Here is a 20,499-nt window from a genome sequence, read left to right as displayed (position 1 = left end):
AAAGAGGATGGGGCAAGTGCTGAGAAATGAGGTTCATATAGGTTGGCCGTCCATAGCCAGCACAGAGTGAGTTTTCTTCTCTGCATACCTATGACAACAATTCGAACCAACCTTGGATATGGTTTACCATAGTCTGGCACACAGACTCCAACAAGGTGCTGGAAAATGTTGATAGCATGTTAAAATCTGCAATATCGTAGACATATTTCTTAGATGGTCTGCTGGATATATTATGAAATTCCTTTTTGGATTGGACATTGACACCAATGACATAAATTGTAACACTTCTGCTTCTCAGCTGGGCAGCTGCCTTGGCTGCATTGGCAGAAGATCCTCCATCGGTGACCAGAATGGCAATTTGTTTCACACCTTCCGCTATTCTACTTCCTGCCGACGGAACAAAATGTTGGCTCTGCAGGAACTCCAGAGCCGCCTTCATATCTGTCCGACCTCTCTTCTGCGACAAATTCTGTATGTAGTTCAGTACTTTGTTCTTTGATGGGTATTTATTGAGAAGAAACTCAGTCCTTGGATCACTGCTGTACTGAACTAACCCGATCCTCACTCTGTCCCTTGCGATATCCAGCCCATTAACAAATGTGTACAGAAATTCCTTCACATTCTTGAAGTCCTTCTCATGTATGCTTGATGAACCATCCACCACAATGACAACGTCAGCAATCGTGGCATCCCTGCAAACTGAACACAAGAGTAACATTGTTGTTAAAGTTGTCCAGGCTACATGCAAGTGGACTGTGCTACTCCAGTGCAGCATTCTTATTCTCAGATCCCTTCATTAGACAGTTTCTATCTCCTATAAACAGTTACCAAGGTGGTACTTCTAACATTTTAAGCATGGGGACCATTTCAGGCAATTCAATTATCATTTATCTTTCACAGGTCAAGGGTCACGTGATTTTGGTCAATCAAACAGCTTTTAATTACATTGAAAATATCTGTGTGGAAAGAAAATAAAATGGCAAAAGCTGAAATAAAAATAGAAAATGCTTAAATACTTCACAGTATTTGAAATATTTAGTGGAAAGCCTCACTGATGAAATGTCCGTGAACCTGAACTATTAATTCCATTTCGTCCCCCATGGGTGATAGACACTTGAGGTACTTTGCATCAAGCTTGGTTTTTCTTCTAATTGCTTTGACCGGATTATTCCATTCAACCTGAAAATGTAGCCCTGAATTATCATCTGCCTGGTTTCCATTCACTCCTACTCTGACCTCTCTGCTCCTTACACTATTTCAGTGAAGCTCAAAGAATATTCAAGGAACATCACCTCATCTTCCATCGGGAATAGCCCTTGGGACCCACTATTGAATCAGCAATGTTAGATAATCAGCCTTTCTTATTTGTGTCAAAGCTGGCCAGTATCGATTAGTTGTTTTATTTTTACCCCCTCAACGGCTGCTGCCCCTAGAATTTTTTTACTGCTTCAGATTTCCAGCAACTGTAGTGCTGTGTCTCTCACAGTTAAAGCATCTTAGTCTGTTTTCGAGCTACTCACCTATTAAATAGATGGCTCTGAGACCAGCCATTTAAGCTCCACCCATTGTAGGCCTTTCCTTTGTTCCCTTCAACCCCTCCCCTTTCTACAACTGGAAAATTATTTATTCTAATATAAAAATGCAATGCAGGAGAAAGCACAGGTGAAACAGTATATAGTAAAGATACAGAACTGTTTAGGGCCTGAGCCCTTCATCAAGGAAGGACACCTTGACCTGCTGAGTTTCTCAAGCATTGCGTTTTCACTTCAGTCACAGAATCTCAAGACTTTTGTGTTTTTTAACTACATATTTGTCCTCTCACTTTCAGCTCTAATAAAAGAGAAACATGATCTTTCTCTCACATTCATGCATGAACGCACACACTCTTTCCTCCCCGCAGAGATCCCCGCCACTACCATCATTCCATAAGCTGCCTGACCTACTGGGAGTGTCCAGGGGATTGCCTTTATTTTGGATATCCACCATCTAGAGCAGTGGAACTCAACCTTTTTCTTTCCACTCACATACCGCTTTAAGTAATCTCGATGCCATCGGTGCTGTGATTAGTAAGGGGTTGCTTAAGGTGGGATGTGAGTGGGAAGGGAAGGTTGAGAATCACTGCTCTAGACCAAATTGTTACTGAAATATTTTGCTTGAGAAAATTTGTAATTGGCCCATTTCCTTTGGAGTTCTGAATCCGTGCGCATAACGAGTCAATGAGGGACAATTAAAACAGTGGTTTTCAAACTTTTTCTTTCCACCACATCCCACCTTAAGCAATTCTTTACTAATAACAGAGCACCGATGGCATACAGAATAGTTAAAGTGGTGTGTGAGTAGAAAAAAAAAGGCTGCGAACCACTGTTTTAATCATCCCTCATTGTTTCGTTACGTGCATGGTTTCAGAACTCCAAAGGAAATGACAATTTTTCTCAAGCAAAATTTTTCAGTTACAATTGGGTCTAGAGCAGTGGTTCTCAACCTATCCTTCCCACTTACATCCCACCTTAAGCAATCCCTTACTAATCACAGAGACACCGATGGCACAGGGATTACTTAAAGTGGGATGTGAGTGGAAAGGGAAAGGTTGAGAACCACTGGGCTAGAAACTGCTGCTGGGAACCTTGTAACCATGGGGAAAGCTCTTAAACAAGGCAAAAGATGATCTGAATCCTCAAGTTCAGACCAGCTTTGGTGCAAATATCCCATGACATTTGCAAATCTTTGATGCATAAATGAATATGACATGAGAAATATCAAAGCAGTGCACTGAGATGTTATGGATGATTAATGTGTAGAAATAAATTATTTCCATTTGAACAAGAAGAATAATCTGATAACTAAAAGAAAACCATGTCATTTTTTTTAAATGTCTGATGTAATCTGGATGTCTGCCCCCCCCCCCCACCCACAAAAAAAAACAATTTAGGACAACATAAAATTTCAAAGGTATCAGGAGAGAGTTTTGCTCTTTTAATAAAAAAAACACAAGGCTGGGGAAACTCAGCAGGTCAAACAGGGTCCTTGTATTGGGAGAAGTTATGGCTGTCACATGATGACACTCCTCCTGACCTAGTCGGAGGACACACCAGCTGCCTGTTCTGTCCCACCTATCAGCACACACCTTGCTATTGGCCCATGTTAATGACCAGCCCTACACCCTCCAGCCTGTCTGTACTTGCCATAATTAGATTAGCCTGCCTGCCACTGAGACATTGACCCTCCCACTCCACTCCACTCCAGTACAATCACCTGGGTTGGACGCCCCTGCTCTCCAGCACTATAAAGGGTGTGTGTGCCATCTTCGAGGGACCCCTTGCTCCATGCTGGGCTGAGAAACTTGGACCTGAACTGGAGAAGGTGCTGGTGAGATAAGGGTACCATTTAACAGGGGTTGGGAGCATTGATCAGTGTCCCTAGTTTAGCACAGAGCCACATTTGCCCAGAGTCAAGGGCTGGTGGAACACAAATTTACTTCGCCCTTGATTTTATGCATGTGTGTATCTTTTTTCCCAGCCTGTTGATTAGCCATGTGCATGTGTTTCATTGCTACTATTATTTTTCCCCATGCTATCAAATTCTTACTGCCAACCAAGTGTGGTTCCCACACTAAGTTATAAACTGTACTTGTTTGTTTATCATTATTCTGCCCTTCCCACGGTTGTTGTATATACCTTGTGTGTGTGTGTGTGTGCGCGTGTGCATGTGTGTGTGTGCGTGTGCATGTGCATGTGTGTGTGTATGTGTATGTGTGTGTACATGTGTGTGTGTATGTATGTGTGCGCTTGCATGTGTATGTATGTGTGCGTGCATGTATGTATGTGTGCATGCATGTGTATGTGTATGTGTGTGTATGTATGCGTGTGTGTGTGGGTGGGTGGATGTGTGTGGATGTGTGCGTGGATGTGGGTGTGTTGGTGTGGGGGTGGATGTGTGTGTGGGTGTGTATGTGTGTTTATGTGTGCACATGCGTGCATATATGTATGTGTGTGTATGTATGTGTGCATGTATGTGTTGGTCTGTGTGTGTGTGTGCATGTGCGCACGTGTGTGTTTGGAGGTGGGTGTGTGTATATGTGTGTGTGAGTGAGTGTGTGGGTGGGTGTGTGTGTGGATGTGTGTGTGTATGTGGGTGGGTGGATGTGGGTGTGTTGGTGGGTGTGTGTGTGGGTGTGTATGTGTGTTTATGTGTGCGCATGTGTGCATATATGTATGTGCATGTATGTATGTGTGCATGTATGTGTTGGTGTGTATGTGTGTGTGTGTGTGTGTGTGTGTGCGTGTGCGCATGTGTGTGTTTGGAGGTGGGTGTGTGTGTATGAGTGTGTGAGTGCGTGTGTAGATGGGTGGGTGTGTGTGGGTGTGGGTGTGTGTGTTTGTGTGGGTGGGTGTGAATGTGTGTGTATGCGTGCACATGCGTGTGTGTATGTGTATGTATGTGTGTATGTGCGCGTGTGTGTATGTGTGTGTATGGGTGTGCGAGTGTATGTGTGTATGTAGATGTGTGCGTGTGTGTGTGTGTGTGTGGGTGTGTATATGTGTGTGTTTGTATGTGTGTGTGTTTATATGTGTGTATTTGTATGTGTATGTGTTTGTGTGTGTATGTGTGTGTGTTTATATGTGTGTATTTGTATGTGTATGTGTTTGTGTGTGTGTTTGTGTGTGTGTGTTTGTGTGTGTGTGTTTGTGTGGGTGGGTGTGTAGGTGGATGTGTGGGTGGGTGTGTATGGGTGGTTGTGTGTGTATCGGTGGGTGTGTGTGTGTGTTTGTGTGTGTTTATGTGTGTGTGTTTGTGTGTGTGTGTGGGTGGGTGTGTGGGTGGGTGTGTGTGTATGGGTGGGTGTGTGTGTATGGGTGTGTGTATGGGTGTGTGTGTGTTTGTGTGTGTTTGTGTGTGTGTGTTGATGTCTGTGTGTTTATGTGTTTGTGTGTTTATGTTTGTGTGTGTTTGTGCGTGTTTATATGTGTGTGTGTTTGTGTGTGTGTGTTTGTGTGTGTGTTTGTGTGTGTGTTTGTGTGTGTGTGTTTATGTGTGTGTGTTTATGTGTGTGTGTGTTTATATGTGTGTGTTTTTGTGTGTGTGTGTGTTTATGTGTGTGTGTGTGTTTATATGTGTGTGTTTTTGTGTGTGTGTGTGTTTATGTGTGTGTTTGTGTGGGTGGGTGGGTGTGTTTGAGGACCTGAACACATTTTTCAATACCTTGATGAAGGAGTCAGGTCCAAAACGTCAGTTACTTATCTTTCCCATATAAAGGACACAGTTCCTCCAGCCTTGTGTCATCTGCTGATTTTCATGTTTTACCACTTTGCTACTTTAATGCTGGGAGAGCTTAAATGGCACAATGTCACAGTTCAGCTACGGACTCATCGAATTGTTTGAGAGGCTAAATATCTTTCTTCTTCTTTGGTGGTCTTTGCACCAGGATCAGGAGACAGGAAAACTGAACAACTGTTTTGTGTCACTTGTGATGCAATGACATTCAAAGGATGCTGGAGAAGATCAGTGCGTGTGAATAGATGTGGTGGGGTGGGGGTGCAGATTTGTTGGCAGGGTTGTAGCAAGTGCTAGCAGCAGGGGAGGGAAAGAAAATAAATCAGCAAAAGAGGCCGAACATATTGGGATATTGCACAGAAATCGAGTTGAAACGATAGGAATAAAGCCAAAGCAATGCTTATAATCTCGAAGTTTCAAGTTTCAAGAATACAATACCTATGGATGCCAGGGACAGCTTAGATATTTTATGGGTCATCTCTTCCACCCTGCTACATATGACATGGATGATGGCCTGTGAAATTTCCCTCAGAGCAGTAAAGTCGTCCACATTGAACACATAATTTGCCACAGGCTCGCTGGCAACTTGCCCCAGCTCCTTCTCCTCGGCTTCCCAGATACCAATGGCACACACCAGGATGCCCTGATCCTTCAGCGCCTTCGCAGGCAGTTCAACATTATCCTGAGACTGCCCATCGGTGATAATGATGGCCACTGCGACACGCCCATAGACGCCCTGCTTCCTGCCAATTCCACAATTCCACAAGGTCAGGCCCAGCCTGGTCTGTGTGCCTCCTCCCTTGTACAGCAGCTGCTGCATTTTCTGCAGGATTTTGTTCTTATCATGAAAAGTATTCAAGAAAAACTTGGTTTGAGGGTTATCGCTGTACTGAATGAGGCCTATCTGGATTTTGTCCTCTTCAATATCAAATTCATTCACCAGGGTATAGAGAAACTCTTGAACCTTTTCAAAGTTTTGGGTACCTACACTCCAAGATCCGTCAATTAGGAAGACAATGTCTACAACAGAGGACTCTGTACAGGCTAATAAAACATAAATATCAACACAGATTCATCATTAGCACCCACCCATTTTGTGTGGCCAAGGCGATTAAACATCTAGCAGTTTTATAAGAAGTGTGATCAGGCCTGCAAGTCTCGCTCCCGCCATTTCATCATAACTCGCTCAGAATTCCAATGAAAGCCTCGGTGCATTATAGGGTCAGAATTCACCATGAGGCTATCCCAAGTGAAGATAAATAATTGGAATATGTGAATATAAAAACGGCCCATTAAACTTAAATTCTACAAACGATTCGCATGCTACATTCTGTTAATAGTAGGTTAGTCGTCTTTTGTTGGTCATACACTCATGCACAACTTTGTGTTGCCTGCAGAGCACTGATTTATTACGCTTGCTGACATACCTGTCCATGATCTCATGCACTGCCCAACTGAAACCACCCACAAATTGGAGGAACAGCCTTCATCTTCCAACTCGGCACCCTCCAACAGGGTGGCACTAACAATGACTTCTCTGGTTTCAGTCAACTCCCCTGTTATGAGCCCAAAGGACCCCAAAACCCAGCAGCAATAGATATTCACCAAGACAAATGGCTACTTAAATAAAAGTTGCTTTTAATTATCTTTAAACATGATAACAGAATCACATGTTAACTTATCACTATTGACTTAACTAACCTAACTTAACCCCCTTCTAATTCTAAGCGCACATGTATGTAATGTGTGTGTGTGTGTGTTTAAGTTCAGAAAAGTTCTTTGGTTCACAGTCCAATCTCACTTCTCATTCCTCCAAGTTCACTGGTTGCAGGCAATTCTTATACTGTGCACAGAATTTAAGATTTATGAAGTTCACTAGGCTTTGGTGCTTGAAAGGTAAATGGTTACCGCTCAGGAAGGTTCTTGTCGGTTTTCAGAGAGAGATTTGTTGTTCCAGGACATCCACAAATGATTCCTTTTTAATCAGCCACTCCAGTGTTTTGCTGACAAAACTTGCCCCCTCAGGGTTCTCCAGTTGATAACCTCTTTCTTTCAGGTAATCACAGAGTTCCTTTTTGTTTCCCTTATTCCAAGTGAAACATTAGACTACCAGTCCTCTCCTCTTGCATGAACCACAAAGGCTTTGACCAGGCTGAACTAAGCACTCACAACCCATCTTCCCACGAGCTTGCCAGGTTGTCCTATTCCAGTCTCAGCTGCTGTTACTGACTGTAACACTGTGGAAGTAATGTGTGTGTGTGTGTGTGTGTGTGTGTGTGTGTGTGTGTGTGTGTCTCTCTCTCTCTCTCTCTCTCTCTCTCTCTGCTTGCAAAACCACATGACCCTCTTAGAACAACAAGTTCTAAGGCTCCAGCAAGATTTTTCATCTGTTGCCTTTTATAAACAACAATCCATTAGTGAAGTCTCATGAGCACTCTTCAAAGCTCTTGCAAAAGCTGTGGAGCCGATATGTCTATCATGGGGCAGAGCTCCAGTATTTTAAATAAGGTCTATTTTAAAGTGTTTGTATGTGACCTACTCTAACAAACCTTTCCCAATTTATCTCTCAAAAACATATCTATGTACTCTGTCACACACCCCGCACCTCCTCCTTCTTCTTCCTTGTAGTGTATGACCCCAGTTGTCTGTCTGTCTCTGTCTCTGTCTCTGTCTCTCTCTCTCTCTCTTTCTCTTCCCTCTGTCTCCTTTCACAGAGCCAAAATCAATTCTCACCTTTCCTCTTACCATATCCTTTTGCTGATCTGGACTCCTCCCCCTGCCAGTCTTCAGTCTTTATTCTGTTCTTCGCTTATCCCCTAAAGAAGGGCTCAGGTCCCAAACGTCGGTAACATATCTTTACCTCCTCTGAACACTGCGGGACCGGCCGAGATCCTCCAGCATTTCTATGTGTTTTTACAGATTTATAACATACAGAACTCTTTCATGTCCAAACCAACTGTTCACAGGTACATTCCCTTCTATAAAGACATCCGATGAGGCTGCCCACTGCTGACTGGCGCAACCCTTGTTCTGGCTGCCATTGCACACTGCTCACTGCTATGACGGGAAACTTAGTTTCAAGTTCAAATGCACGTTTATTGTCATTTGTACCAAGGAACAGTGAATGCAAGACAATCCATAAACAAGTACAGCTGACCAACACAGGACATGGAGTAGAGTTATAGAGTGAGTGAACACATTAAAATGCTGGAGGAACTCAGCCGGTCTGTTCAGCATCTATACGAGACAAAGATATATTACCGACGTCTCGGGCCTGAGACCTTCTTCAAGGAAAAATAAGGAAAGGGTATGCCAGAAAGTCTCAAACAATGCGGGAGGAATCCAGACCAACACAAGGTGTTAATTGGATGTGATAAGGGAGGAGGTAGAATTTATTATGTCTGTGCAAAAGAAGACAGGGAATGGAGAGATGACAGGGGGAGAAGGGGGTGGAGGGTGGGGTTTAACAAAAGCCAGAGAAGTCGACATTAATGCCATGGGGTTAGAAGGAGCCCTGTCAGAAGATGAGGGGTTGTTCCTCCAGTTTACGGGTGGTCTCAGTCTGGCAGTGCATGAGACCACGGACAGACATGTCAGCAAGGGAATAGGATGGAGAATTGAAATGGGTGGCCACTGGGAGATCCACGCTATTAATGCCATGCGGTCGGAGGGTGTACAGAGTTAGATCAGTGCTGTGAACTCCAAACCCCCATTGAGTAATTGAGCTCAATGTGGACAGGCTGCCTGTGAGGTTTGGCACTGGATGGGCCAGGGTGGATGGTGCACTCACTCAGTGCTGTGATGTGAGCCTTGGGGCAATGCAGCGACCATCAAAGTGAGCATGGGTCATTATTGCAGGCTGCCTGGCTTCTACAATCTCACCCATCACCTCCTGCTTGGATGTGCTGACACCTGCTTTCTCCACTTCCCTTTGTTTGGCAACACAGCTCTCCCCAGTCTGGAGATTTTTCTGGGATAACAAACGCAAGGACCAACAACCATTAAGTATGTGACGGTTAAGAAGTTTAGAGTTTGGGGAAAACTGTACAACAAAAGAAGGAGAGACACTGTGATTTTAGTAAAAACACCGAAATGCTCTGTGTTCTTTCCAGCGTCCATAGGAGACAAAGATATATTGGATGGGATAAGGGACGACATGAGAATTTATCATGTCTGTGCAAAAGGAGATGGGGAATGGAGAGATGACAAGGGAAGAAGTGGGTGGGTAGGAATGATTTAACGATAGCCAGAGAAGTCCATTTTAATGCCATCCAGTTGGAGGGGGGCCCAGTTGGAAGATGAGGGGTTGTTCCTCCAATTCACAGCTGATCTCAGTCTGGCAGTGCATGAGACCACAGACAGACATGTTAGCAAGGGAATGGGATGAAGAATTGAAATGGGTGGCCGCTGGGAGATCCATGCTATCATGATGAACAGAGCAGAGGTGCTCAACAAAGTGATCACCCAGTCTGTCCGATATAGAGGACACAACAGCGGGACCACTGGATGCAGTAGACAACCCCTGCAGATTTACAAGTGAAATGTTGCTTCACTTGGAAGGACTGTTTGGGGCCCCGAATGGTGCTGAGGGAGGAGGTGTGGGCACAAGTGGAGCTTCTCCTGCAGTCACAGGGGTAGGTCCCAAGGGGACGATTTGTGGGGAGGGAGAAGTGGACAAGGGAGTGGTCCCTGCAGAAGGTGGAGAAGGGAGGATCATGTAGTAGGTGGCGGAAATGGCGGAGGAGGATTTGTTTGATGAGGGGGCTGGTGGGATGGTAGGTGAGGACAAGAGGAATCCTGTCCTTGTTACTTGTGGGGGCGGAGGGGGCCAGGGCCATGAGAGACAGGATTTTCCATCACATTCAACAGGGGGGTGACATTGGTACACTCACAATGTCAGGACTGAGTGTACCACAAGTCCCACATCTCAACACTGAGTGGTCATGCAAGTTTAAAGTGAGAGATTTATAAAAGACCCAATGGACAACTTTTCCACAGAGTGTGGTGGGAACATGGAAGGAGCTACCAGAGGAAGCTGTAAACATGGATACAATTGTGTTGTTTAAAGGACATTTATGCAGGTACTCAGATAAGAAAGGTTTGGAGGGACACAAGCAGATGGATGGAACTCAGATGGGAAACATGTTTGGCATGAACGCGATGGGCCAAAGCGCCTGAACTCATGCTACGTAATTTCGAGATTCTTTAGGAGAGAGTATAAAAGTCAGTTGGAGCTAGCAAGCAGGCGATTGGAGGAGCTGTGATCACATGACTAGGAGATCCAGTGGAGCATCAGCATGGAAAGAACTGTGTCGTGGAATGGCCAGTGTGTGAGTGTTGCAGTGTACAAGTGGGACTGAGGCTTTGGCTCCAGAGGCCTCCGTGAGCTTCTTTCAGTTCAGGTAAGGTTAGGTTAAGATTTTTGCATATTAACAAGAATAATTCATGGAGACGGCAGCTTGGGCAATGGAATGCTCTGAATGCAGGAAATCTGGGTCAACACAGTTGACCCTGATGACTGCACCTGTCGATGAGAGGATTGGTCATACTAGATCCAGTACTGCGTCAAGTGGCAGAGCGGTCGATGGGGGAGCATTTTGCTGATAGTGACCACATCTCCCTGAGCTTTAACATAGTCATGGACAAAGATAAAAGCAGAGAAAATGGGAAAGTGCTTAATTGGGGAAGGGCTAATTATAATGGGATGAGGCAGCATTGGGAACAGATGTTAACAGGAGAAAGTACAGAACTAATGTGGAAGATGTTTAGGGACCCTGTACCGGGTTAAGGATAGGTTTGTCTCACTGGGTAAGGTGGTAGGAAAACACGTCAGGCAATTAGTCAAGAGGAAGGAGGAAGCAAACATTAGATATAGGAAGCAGGAAATGGAAGAGTTCGTGTGAATTGCGAGGTAGCCAGAAAGGAACTTAAGGACTTAGGAGAGCTCAAAGGGGGCATGAGAAGGCCTTAGCATGTAGGATTCAGGAAGTCCCCAAGCTGTTCTTTGCGTTTGTAAAGAACAGAAAGATGACGAGAATGAAGGTGAGCTCGCTAAAGGATAAAGGAGGCAGCAGGTGCCTGGAGGAGTAAGAGGTTGGGGAGGTCCTAAATGACCACCAGAGAAAACTGAGGTAAGAATATAACAGGCATTTGTGCTGGATGATGTTGAGATTAAGGAAGAGAAAGTTTTGGAACCTCTTAAAAACATTAAGATTGGTAAGTCCCTGGAGCCAGAAGCAATATACCCCAGGTTGCTGTAGGAAGGAAGAGATAGATGGGACATTGGCTATGATCTTAGAATCCACCTTGGCCTCAAGAGAGGGTGCTGCATGATTGGACAATGGCAAATGAAGTTCCCTTGTTTGAGAAAGGTAATGGGGAGAATCTTGGGAATTATTGACCGGTGAGTCTTACGTCAGTGGTGTGTAAACTATTGGAGAGGAATGTTAAGAATAAGATTTTTGAGCATTTGGACAAGTACAGTCAACATGGCTTTGTGAAAGGAAGGTCATGCTTCGTGAGCCTAATAGAGTTTTTGAGGAAGTGTCAAAAGAAATTGATGAGGGTTGGGCAGTAGATGAGGTCTATATGGATTTTGTAAAGGCATTTGTCAAAGTCTGCCATAAGACACTTGTCCAGAAAGTCAAGCAGCGGGGGCAAGAGTTTGCGCCACAATCTCAGCGCAGCCACACTTGTGGTGAGGGCTGGGCTTCACATCAGCTTCCCAGGACATCCGCAGGCAGAGAATCACATAATACTCCTGGCTGTGGGGATGTATGGGCTCCACATCATGGTCAAAGTCAATCACTTATCTCTCCAGAGGACAATATAATGACTCCTTTTAATGCTGTTTCTTTCTCTGCTTTCATTCTTGGAAATGGGATTATGAGCACAAATCTGGGTACCAGTATATATTTTACAAATGTATAAACAGTCATGGATAAATTGGAAGCAAAAATCATGAACAATTTGAAAATGCTATTCAAAAACCTGGCTACCAATTTTATCATTCAAAGTATTTAACATAGAACAAACCAAAACAGACCCATTCAAGCACTCATGCCTGTCAGGTTGTCACTAGTCTATCAACACATGGGCACGTTCTTGTAATTTATTTAATAAACAAAATTCCAATGATCACTGCTGTCAATATCCTCAACTTTCAACCTATGTAAATTATGTCTACCCACAGAGTCGACCAAAGTTTTAAAAAATCTTCATTAAAACTACTGTACAAGCACGTATTTTGAATTAAAAGTACTGTATAGAGTGGACCCACTCCCTGTTCCCCCAGCAGCTTGAGGTCCCAACTTCCCCCCCCCCCCCACCCTGGCAGCCCGAGGACCCCATATCCCCCTGGCAACCAATTAAAGGCTCATTAATTGAACATTGCATCACCTCGGGCATGTGCGGTGGAGCGAATCTGACTTACAACCAAGTGGGATACAGCCAGTCCTTCGGTCTCCATTGCGGTCGTAAGTCGGGGACGAACTGTATTCAATATCTGAGCCTCCATTGCCTTCTTGAGCAGAGATTTCCTATGATTCACAACCAAATTTCTTCTCAACACAATCCAGAATTGTTGACCTTTCACTTTGACGGCTGTGACCCTGATTCTCAAACCAACCATCAAAGGGGGAAAAAAAATCATTCCCACATCACCCCACTGAGGACTTTGAACTTTACAGAATTCCCCACTTATTCCTCTAAACTCTGCAGCAGCCAATGGCCCCCTAAGGACTCTGCTCAGATTTTACAGGCCCCCTTCTCCATGAAGCCGTCGAGTTTGATTCGGTTTCTTCCGTACTTCTCTCCTACTGGTGACATAAAAAATATGACCATGGCCCCTCTTAAATGTGAGTGCCATGGGCCCCCATCAAGAATGGCTGTTCTCGAGCCAACAGATCCTGCCTACATGCTTAATTTGACTTCCCAGAAGTATTCAAGAGATTCACTTAATTGTCCTTGCGGGACAAATCCCCTGCTCCAGGAACTAACTTGGTCAACCTTCATTGAATTTCTTTAATGCAAGTCCAGACCCTCCAGCACATCACAACCTCCTCACCAACAAGAAGCCAAGGAAAAAGAAATGATAAAATAATGCAATATTATTTCAACTTTCATTCTTTGAAGGAAATGGTTCAGTGAGGGAAATTTGACAAGGCTGCATTCAAGACTCCAGTGATTCTCCCTTAATAATTCAGTAAGTAATTGGATTCAATAGTACAACATAAGAGCATGGTACCATTTTGTTGAGAGTCAGTCAGGGGTAAACCCATGGTAAAGAGGAGGACGATCATCACACCTTCCAAACAAACCATTTTGAGGAAACTCTCCCTGTGAAACAAGAGAGATATAATTACACATTCAGTGAAATGAAATGGCCCACATCCCCACTTTTCTCAAAAGTGGTGAAAATTTCAAAAAAAGGCTTTTTTTGACTTATTTCTTGAATCATGATTGCATATATTGAAACAGACAATAAATGAATTAAAAATTTTAAAAAATACATACATGATATTTTAAAACTAGCCCCCAACAACCCCCCCCACCCCACTTCCCTTACCCACCCCCCTCTAACCTACCCCAAAAGAAGAAAGAAAGAAAAAAGGCAATCGCCCATGACAACAAAATTCTTCAGTTAATTCCCATGGTTTGGAGTAACACCACTACTGTGGGACGAGGAGATTTAATAATTCAACCCCACATAATCCAAATATGGACTCCAAGTTTTATGATTAAAAAAGATAATTATATCATAAATTATATGTTATCTTCTTCAATGGAGTACAAGACCTCAACTCCATATGCAGTCTCTGAATACTCAAATCAGTCTCATTTTTCCAAGTAATTGCCAGATATTTTCTAGCTACAGTTAACGCCAATCTCAAAATAAAACAATTTGAAATCTATTTAATTTTAATTCTAAACTGATCCTCTTAATATTACCCAACAAAAATACTAAAGGATCTAATAACTTCTAAAAATTAGTTAAGTCTATTCCAAATGGGTTTCACTGTTTCACAAGACCAAGTAGAATGTAAAAAAGAACCCACATCCTTATAACCATACAACCATATAACAATTACAGTATGGAAACAAGCCATCTTGGCCCCTCTTGTCCGCACTGATTTAAGTGATCCCCTCTAGTCCCACCTACCTGTTCCCTGTCCATAACCCTCCAATCCCCTCACATCTATGCACTCATCCAACCTTTTCTTAAATGACAAAATTGACCCTGCTGTAACCACCTCTTCCGGAAGGTCATGCCACTCAGCCACCACTCTCTGAGTGAAGAATCAAGGAACATGCGGAAGCTGTGGGCTGCTTGCTGCTTTCGGGAGACTCGTGTCGGGTTGTGGACTGCTGGAGACTGGCTCTAACTGGATGGGGGGGAGGGGTATCAGGTATTTGAAACTGGATGCAAGGAGGTGCCAAGGGCACCGAAGGGTCCCTGACCGTGTCGGAGGTTCGGATCTGGAGCTCGGGTCGCCAATGGTTTGGACTGGACTCTGGGCTGCAGAAGGGTTGGAGGCAAATATATGGACACTTGGTGACTCGGGGGGGGGGGGGGGGTCCTCTCTTTTGCTTCTCTCTCTCTCTCTCTGACCGTAAGAGGCACTTCAGGCAATTCCTGCCAGTGGTGAATTTGTCTGCCATGCAGCAGGCAAAAAGGAATTTCATGTAATCAGACACTGTTTTATTACTATGACAATAAATTGAACCTTGAATCAGGTTGCATTAATGTCGTCAAATTTCCATCAAGGTAACATCATGATGTGTACCATTAGAAAGTGCTTTACAGATTTAAACCAATGCTTCTTTGATATCGTCTCTCAATCCCTCAAGCTAATACCTGGAATAGCAAGGAATCAAATGTATGGGAATGCACTGATTACAAATTACACAACGTAGCTGATTTGAAATATACATTGCTGGTTCTCGGTCAGAATTCAAGAAGACTTTTATTCAGTAGCATTGCAAGAATTTTTCACCAAAGAACTACTGATATACAAAACGCATCTTGTCAAGGGCTCTTGGAGATGAACAGAAAATGACACCCTTACTCAAACACCACCATGCACGGGGTCAGAGCCCTCCACCTTTACTACATTCTACAGGGACTGCATTGAGAGCATCCTATGTATCTGCATCACGGCCTGGTTCGGGAACTGCCCCGTCCCAGAATGCAAGTCCCTGCAGTGGAGAGTGAAGACTGCTGAGGGGATCATTGGGGTCTCTCTCTCCCTGCCATGATGGACATTTATAATGGCCACTGTTTGTGGAAAGCCATAAATGTCATAAGGGCTCCACACACCCCCTCCCGCGATCTGTTCTCCTACCCGCCATCCGTGAAGAGGTACCAAAGCATACTGGCCCTCACAACCAGACTGCAAAACAGCTTTCTCCCTCAAGCCGTGAACTCCGGGAACACTGGGCTAGTATATGTAACATGATATTTACAAGTTATTTATAAAAAAAGTTTCTGTTGCAAGTTATCTGTGTAAATAACCAGCTCCATGGACCAGAGAAGCCCTATCTTGTTTTCACTGTTCACTGCAAGGATTATGGTCTGAATGACAGATAGACGTGACTTGACGTCTTTAAATGCTTAAATAAATAAAAGTCCTTAAATACCTTATATTTCGGCATATAAGGACCTTCAGAAGAGTCGGGTCCCCATTTTCAGCCTGAATTTCATGGTTTGACCATATAACGGGTGTACAAGACAACCCGCCAATTTTCTGCAAGGAACGTTCTGGAGTCCGATGACTGGGCCTCCTGGCAACAAGCCAAACTTTGTTACAATCACCAAGTGACAAATCTGTAAATTAAGCAAGCAAGTGATAGCAGTTTTAAAAAAGCCCTTTGCATCTGGCCAGGTGTGGTGATCCCACTGTGATGCTGTTATGCCATTGGTTCTGTATCTCTGTGTATGGCTGGGCCTGCTTCCTGCCATAACTCCGCCTCCTGGAATGCCCCAATAAAGGTGATTACATCTGAGTCCCTCCCTCAATAAGAATCCTGGAAATGGGCCAGCAAGGGGAGCAAGTGCCCAGTCTTATGGTATTAAAAGCCTGCCGTGAAGTAACTCTTTTGCCATTATTGATATCGTATCAATTTACCATAAAGTTTTTTTTAACCGCAGTGGACAAGTCGCTGAGGCCGGACCAGCTAGATATCAATCCGCAATCGCCCGAAGCCCCAGACCGATTCGAGCCCTGTCTGCTCTGTTTTAACAACTTTCTGCATGCTTCCACTCAGGTCATGGCTTCTGACAACAACAAGCTACCACTGCTATGATCGCGGGCCAGCAACCATGCCCACGCAGTCATCAGGCGCTGTACGATGTACGAGGAAGCCATGAACAAGCTCCAAAGCTAGGACATATGTGGTCCACGCCAGACATCTCCTGGCCATCTGCAAGCAACAACCTGGTGAGCCCCTCGAGGAAATCCTTCGAGTCCTGCACCTAGTTGGGCAAGCCTGCGGCTGCAGGGATGTTACTGCTGAGGTCTACACTGATGAAATTGTTTGGGGAAGGCATCCAATCAGACTATATCCACCTGCGACTGCTGGAACTGGGCGAACTGAACTTGCAGAGGGCCTTCGAAGTGTCATGGATTCCTTCTCCTCTGACAACGCGACTGCCTCGTGGGGAACACAGGCAGTGCCATCTTGGGACGACAGGATTCTCAGGTCATGTCTTTGTCTCTGGCCTATAAGATGCCTATAAGGCGTGTTTCTTGGGTGTTTCAAAAGTCATCTTATACACCAAAATTAACAGTAAATCTCTGAATGTGCCTGTTAATCAAGCATCTAATAGTTGAGGGGGTAACAACTAGTCCTGAACCTAGGGCTATGAGTCCTGTGGCACCCGTACCTCTGACCTGATCCCAGCAGTGAGAACTGAGTATGCCCTTGATAATTGCTGCTCCTCTCCGACAGCATTGGTCTACGTAGATGATCTCGAGAGTGAGAGGAGTTTTTCTGTGATGTCCACTACCTTCTGTGGGATTATTTTTGCCATGATTCAGCTGATCCGCACACTTTCCACTACACATCCATAGATGATTGCCAAGGTTTTGAATGACACACCAAACCTCCACAAACTCCTGGGAAAGTAGAAGTGCTGTCATGCATTCTTCAAAATGACATTAATATGGCGGGTCCAGGACAGGTCTTCTAAGATAGTGATGCCCCCCACCTCCCCTAGGAATTTAAAGTTGCTAATCAGGAGTGCAAAATATTCTCAGCTGAATTCAGTGATTGTGTAAACATATTGGAAACATTGTCAGCTCGATGACCACATGTCGATCAATTCAGGACACTGAGCTGTTTAGAACTCATACCTTGATGTAGGGCTCAATCCTGAAATGGTGGTTATTTAACTTTGCCTTTGACCTGCTGAGCTTCTCCAGCATTTTGTGTTTTGAGGTTTACTTACGAGCTGTTAGGAAATATAGGCACCCCCTGCTTTACAGCTGTTCAGGTCATGGAAATTCAACTCTACAGAATTTTCAAATGGCTAGCCAGATATCTGAGACAAGGAATAAAATCCACTCTCACTGAATCTACATATAATAACATTGAACAAAGAAACACAAACTTGATGCACCCGCACTTGAAGCAACTTTGCTCGAGGGAAATTGCAATCATAACTTATACCACACATGTCAAACTCTGGCCCGCGGGCCAAATTTGGCCCGTGATATAATTATATTTGGCCCGCAAGATCATATTAAATATATATTAGAGTTGGCCCGCTGGCCGCTGCGCCAGTATAGCGCATGCACACTGAAGATGAAAATGAAGACGCCGGAGGTGTGGAGGGATCTCAGAGTCCCGAATCACGGGGATCGGAGTGCCGCACTCAGCCCGCCCAGCTCCTGGACACACAGACGCGGCTGGAGTTGGGGACCATCCTCGCTGGGTCTGCGCTTCAGCGGCGACGCCGGACCAAACGTCTCGTTGGCGATGCCTTCCCCCTCGCTCCGTGCACGGAGGACCCTGCCTCCCGCTCCTTTTGTTGGAGACGAGCCCGGTGCCGTGAATTCGCAGTTTAATCCCTCTCCAACCATGGGAGGGGGGTGGGAGCAACGCGCTCTTCTCAGCCAATTCCTCCACCGCCCCGGACACCGGCATTTCAACGGGGGGTTCGGGTGCCTTCGTCAGGCGACCGACCTGTTGGTCCAAGACAAGGGGAGAGCGTACAAACTCCACACAGACAGCACCTGAACTCAGGTGAACGTGGAGCTGCGACCCCACATTCCACATCAGGACTGTGTGTAAGATTGGGAGCAGTGAGACGGAAGCTTATTTTGTTCCTGTGATTTAAGCCTTTCTTGGGGTGGGGGGGGTCCTTCTCTGACCACTTGCCTAACAATTAACCTAATCAGATGTGGAGTTACCACAATACAACAGTTCTCAACCTTTTTCTTTCCACTCGCGTCCCTGTGCCATTGGTGCTCTGTGATTAGTAAGGGATTGCTTAAGGTGGTCTGTGGGTGGAAAGAAAAAGTTTGAAGACCACTGCTTTAATCATCCCTCATGTGCACGGTTTCAGAACTCTAAAGGAAATGGGCCAATGACAATGACAATGACATTGAAAGAGTTTATCCAAAACTATAAACTTTTATTTTAATAAGAAAAAGTTTAACATTACATATGTTGAAAGAAGAGAAAACATGCAGATGTTGTTGAAAATTTTCAATAAATATTTAGTTCGGCCCTCGACTTAGTCCAAGTTTTTAATTTTGGCCCTCCGTGAATTTGAGTTTGACACCCCTGACTTATACGAACATGTAAACTTGTTCATTGTAAACATGGTCATAATTAGGTAAAAGTTATCTTCATTTCAGGCCATCATAATTTCACTTTGGACTGCCTGAGTTTGTAATTACCTTAAGAAAAACATCTTAATCCAAATATTTACGACGCTGGGGACATGGCAATGTTAATCAGGGTAAAGGAATGGGAAATGCCAAATCCAGCAGTGCTTTAAAAACTGATTAGGAACAGTAAAAGGAAAAAATTTATTTTGATATGGAGTCAAATGGGAATTAGAACGAAAGAAGACAGCTTTGAAGCTGGATATTTTATTTCCTTTCAGCGAATGAAAGAAAAATATAACATTCTAAATAATACCGCTTTTTGTTATTTAAAAAGTTAAAGCTTTTTTTAATTGATAAATTAAGCCAAAGTCTAAGATCACCCAGACAATCTGACTTAGAAATTTTACTTACTAAAGGGGGTATTAATATATTTATTTCAGAAATATATAAATTACTTCAAAGGAAAATCCCCAGATCAGATATTCATAGGTGGGACTAGAGAAGGGTATTTAGTATGATGCAGACTAGAAAGGCCAAATGGCCTGGTTCCATGGTGTAATTGTTATATGATTAAATCAAGATTAAAGTGGGAAATTGATTTAGGGAGAGGAATAGGTCAAGATGGTTGGAGAATGTTATGAAATGATAATATGACTAAAATTATCAATGTAAGATATAGATTAGTACAGAATAACTTTTTGCATCGATTATATTTAACACCTCAAAAATTGAAAAAGATTTAATTTCTTCAGAATTAAGTTTTAGATCAGTGGTTCTCAACCCTTTTCTTCCCACTCACATTCCACTTTAAGTAAGTAAAGGGTGGCTTAAGGTGGGATGTGAGTGGGAAGGGAAGGTTGAGAATCACTGCTCTGGACCCAATTGTGACTGAAATATTTTGCTGGAGAAAAATTGTCATTGGCCCATTTCCTTTGGAGTTCTGAAACCATGCACATAATGAGTCAATGAGGGACAATTAAAACAGTAGGTTTCAAACTTTTTCTTCCCACCCACATCCCACCTTAAGCAATCCCTTACTAATCACAGAACACCGATGATGTAGGGAATATTTAAAGTGGGATGTGAGCGGAAAGAAAAGGTTGAGAACTACCCCCTATCCTTTTTAATTGAGATCCTCGTGATGACTAAAAAATTTGCTTTGGGTACTGTGAGGACTGGAGTGTGAACGAGAGGAGGAGTATTTAAAAAGTGAAGGGACAGATACATGTTCATTTAGATCTCTCCAATGGCTAATTAGCCGTATCCAGTAAAGGGAAGGGAAGCTCAAGTAGAGTGGCCATTGTGGATTGGCCCAATGTAGGAGCAAGAAACTGAGGCTTTGGTTTGAGAGGCTGAGGTAGTGGTGCAGGAGTTGATAGGTTTTTCTAACTCT

General features: G+C 44.0%; 1 protein-coding gene across 2 annotated transcripts in view; it reads right to left on the bottom strand.

Annotated features, from left to right (window-relative positions):
• Positions 1–20,499, bottom strand: part of LOC138747471 (collagen alpha-6(VI) chain-like) — a 235,556-nt gene that overhangs the window by 141,751 nt on the left and 73,306 nt on the right. Inside the window, exons 1-3 of one of the 2 annotated variants that reach the window (XM_069906727.1) lie at positions 15,910–16,073; positions 13,517–13,608; positions 112–699 (exon numbers count right to left, since the gene is read on the bottom strand). In XM_069906727.1, coding sequence (XP_069762828.1) covers positions 112–699; positions 13,517–13,592 — 664 coding nt within the window. In that variant the 5' untranslated portion in view covers positions 13,593–13,608; positions 15,910–16,073. Of the gene's footprint in view, positions 1–111; positions 700–13,516; positions 13,609–15,909; positions 16,074–20,499 lie in introns of those variants that run through there. The other variant, XM_069906720.1, reaches the window with a different exon arrangement.

This window comes from Narcine bancroftii, chromosome 1 (genome assembly GCF_036971445.1).
Source record: "Narcine bancroftii isolate sNarBan1 chromosome 1, sNarBan1.hap1, whole genome shotgun sequence".
Classification (NCBI taxonomy): Eukaryota; Metazoa; Chordata; class Chondrichthyes; order Torpediniformes; family Narcinidae; genus Narcine; species Narcine bancroftii.
The sequence above is the reverse complement of the archived record's forward strand: the minus strand, read 5'-3'. Positions and strand labels throughout refer to the sequence as shown.